The sequence below is a fragment of the Impatiens glandulifera genome, unplaced genomic scaffold (assembly GCF_907164915.1).
Source record: "Impatiens glandulifera unplaced genomic scaffold, dImpGla2.1, whole genome shotgun sequence".
NCBI classification, from domain to species: Eukaryota; Viridiplantae; Streptophyta; class Magnoliopsida; order Ericales; family Balsaminaceae; genus Impatiens; species Impatiens glandulifera.
In genome coordinates, this window is record NW_025919138.1 from 1,362,776 (window position 1) to 1,365,207 (window position 2,432).

Below are 2,432 nucleotides of genomic sequence, written 5' to 3' on the forward strand. Positions count from 1 at the left end.
TCCGTGTATTCATTAGAGTACCCGTCTAATTCTTTACACATCTATTAGACTTACACGTCTAACTCCGATGAGTTAGACTGTACGTCTAATTCTATTAGACTCACGTCTAATTCCTTTAGACTATTAGACTGCCCGTATAACTCCGTTGAGTTAGACTGTGTCTCTAATTCCATTAGACCTGCGTTTAATTTTATGCGAATAGAGATCAAAATTGGTCTAATGACCCTCATTAGATCCAAGTCTAATAACATGTTGTCTCAATACACCTGTATTGAAACTTATAAATTATTTCATCATTAAAATATCAGGGAATAAATTATTTCAACACTTAGTCAAAATAATTTGACCCAACATAAAATACACATTCATCATATAGATAAACTTTTGTTCACTTACAACAAACTTCACAGACTTCCAAAACCAATATTTAGAACATAATCAAAGAAACATAGTTTGAGAAACTTAATAGAGTAGGAGAAAAGAAATTATTGTTCTTCCCTTTTTACTCGAGGATCGGTTGGGCTCATATCTTGACCTCTTAACAGATTTTGAAAAGGAGGAAGAATGCGACCACCACGACCGCTTCCACTTGATCTCCCACCACGATCACCGCCACTAGAACGACCTCTTTGATCAATACCAGATTGCCTACCATGACCACCACCACTACTTCGGCCTCCACGATCACCACCTCTTCGACCTCTGCCTCTTTTAATTCTCCTTGGATTTTCATCGTTACTCGGCGCTCGTCTAGATCTAGTGCCGGTTGACACACCGTCACTTCTTCTACTTGACTCACCTTGGGTGATACGAGGTTCATCTTTTTCAGCATCAGCTTTCGCATTCTCTTTTTCTTGAAATTTTCTTGCAATAGAGTTAACATACTCTAGTCGTTCACCATCTATTCTTCTTAAGCATCCTCGAATTTCTACCATCTAGTTTTTCACCAAACTGAGTTCCTCCATAGTTTCTCGATAACGATCATCATTGAGGTGCCTTTCAAGGTCCATCATTTCAGATTGACGACTGTAGAGCTTCTTTTCAAATTTGGAGAAATTTGAATTTGAGATGTGAGTCTCATACGTATTCTTCTTCGGAGTATTGTCCAATTCATTAAGAACTTTGACAAAATCAGCAAATTCCTTTCTCTCTTCTTTATGGGTATTCAGAGCCTTTATCATATTTGATCCCATAGATACCACGTTCTTCTGAAGAGACGAGAGCACAGACGTCATAGACTTTATAAGTTTGATACCATCAGTAGAGGATTCTTCATTAGATGAATTTTCTAGAGATTCTGCTGCCATACTCTAAATAGGATCAAAATGGGTATGGATCTGCAGGGATTGCTCCGTTTATCCTTCTCAGACACCTTTCCAGATTTATTCCGCTCTTCTACTTCCAATTCCCTTTCAGCTCTCTGAAATCTTTCATACAGATTTCCCTTGTAGTGAAGAGGATTGTTTATATTTTCATGAACATTTCCCGCAATGATCTCAGGGAATGGAAGAGACCTGACATAACTAGAATTTTGATTATGTTCCTCCTCAAATGAGGAACTCTCTTCTTTAGCATCTTTATCATTGGACGGTTCCCCCTTAAATCTGATAATTTCTGGCTGAGTTACTTCAGCCTCCTTCTCTTGGGCTTTACTTTGTTCTTACAACAGGGGATATCACAACTTCTTCATCATTAGGAGCTTGAGCAGACTCCTCAATAACATCTTCTTCAACAACTTCTTCTTCATGAGTTAGAAGTTTTGTTCAGGCTCTTTAACAATCTGTTGGGTCAAATTATTTAGACTATGTGTTGAAATAATTTGACTATTGGGATTTTGATGATGAAATGATTTATGCGCTTTGATGCAGGTGTATCGAAATCATATTTCATGAGACTTGGCTCTAATGAGGCTCATTAGATAGATTTGGCATTTAATGCACAGAATTAGACGTGCAGTCTAACTCAGTGGAGTTAGACGTGCAATCTAATGAATTCCATAATTATACGTGCAGTCTAACTCGTGGAGTTAGACGTGCAGTCTAATAGATCTCGGAATTAGACGTGCAGTCTAACTCGTAGAGTTAGACGTGCAGTCTAATAGATCTCGGAATTAGACGTGCAGTCTAACTTAGTGGAGTTAGACGTGCAGTCTAACTTAGTGGAGTTAAACGTGCAGTCTAATGTATACGGAATTAGACAAGCAGTCTAACTCAGTGGAGTTAGACGTGCAGTCTAATGTTTACGGAATTAGACGTGCAGTCTAATGTATACGGAATTAGATGTGCAGTCTAACTCAGTGGAGTTAGACGTGCAAGTCTAAGATATACGGAATTAGACGTACAGTCTAACTCAGTGGAGTTAGACGTGTAATATAATATATGCGGAATTAAACGTGCAGTCTAACTTAGTGGAGTTAGATGTGCAGTCTATTG

The 2,432-nt window shown here is 38.3% G+C and overlaps 1 protein-coding gene across 1 annotated transcript; it reads right to left on the reverse strand.

Annotated features, from left to right (window-relative positions):
- Positions 1–388: 388 nt before the first annotated feature.
- On the reverse strand, positions 389–935 carry LOC124917529 (protein nemuri-like). Its single transcript, XM_047457940.1, has 2 exons — positions 602–935; positions 389–411 (listed from the first exon to the last, which is right to left on the reverse strand). The coding sequence occupies exons 1-2, from the start codon at positions 933–935 to the stop codon at positions 389–391; spliced, it is 357 nt and encodes a 118-aa protein (XP_047313896.1).
- Between the last annotated feature and the right edge of the window lie 1,497 nt (positions 936–2,432).

What these genes read in the sequence shown, in the direction of transcription:
- LOC124917529 (XM_047457940.1), bottom strand. Translation starts at nt 935, where the DNA reads ATGGTAGAAATTCGAGGATGCTTAAGAAGAATAGATGGTGAACGACTA. An exon ending in TTCTAGTGGCGGTGATCGTG is followed by an intron (nt 412 to 601) that starts GTGGGAGATCAA and finishes TGGTTTTGGAAG; the next exon opens with TCTGTGAAGTTTGTTGTAAG.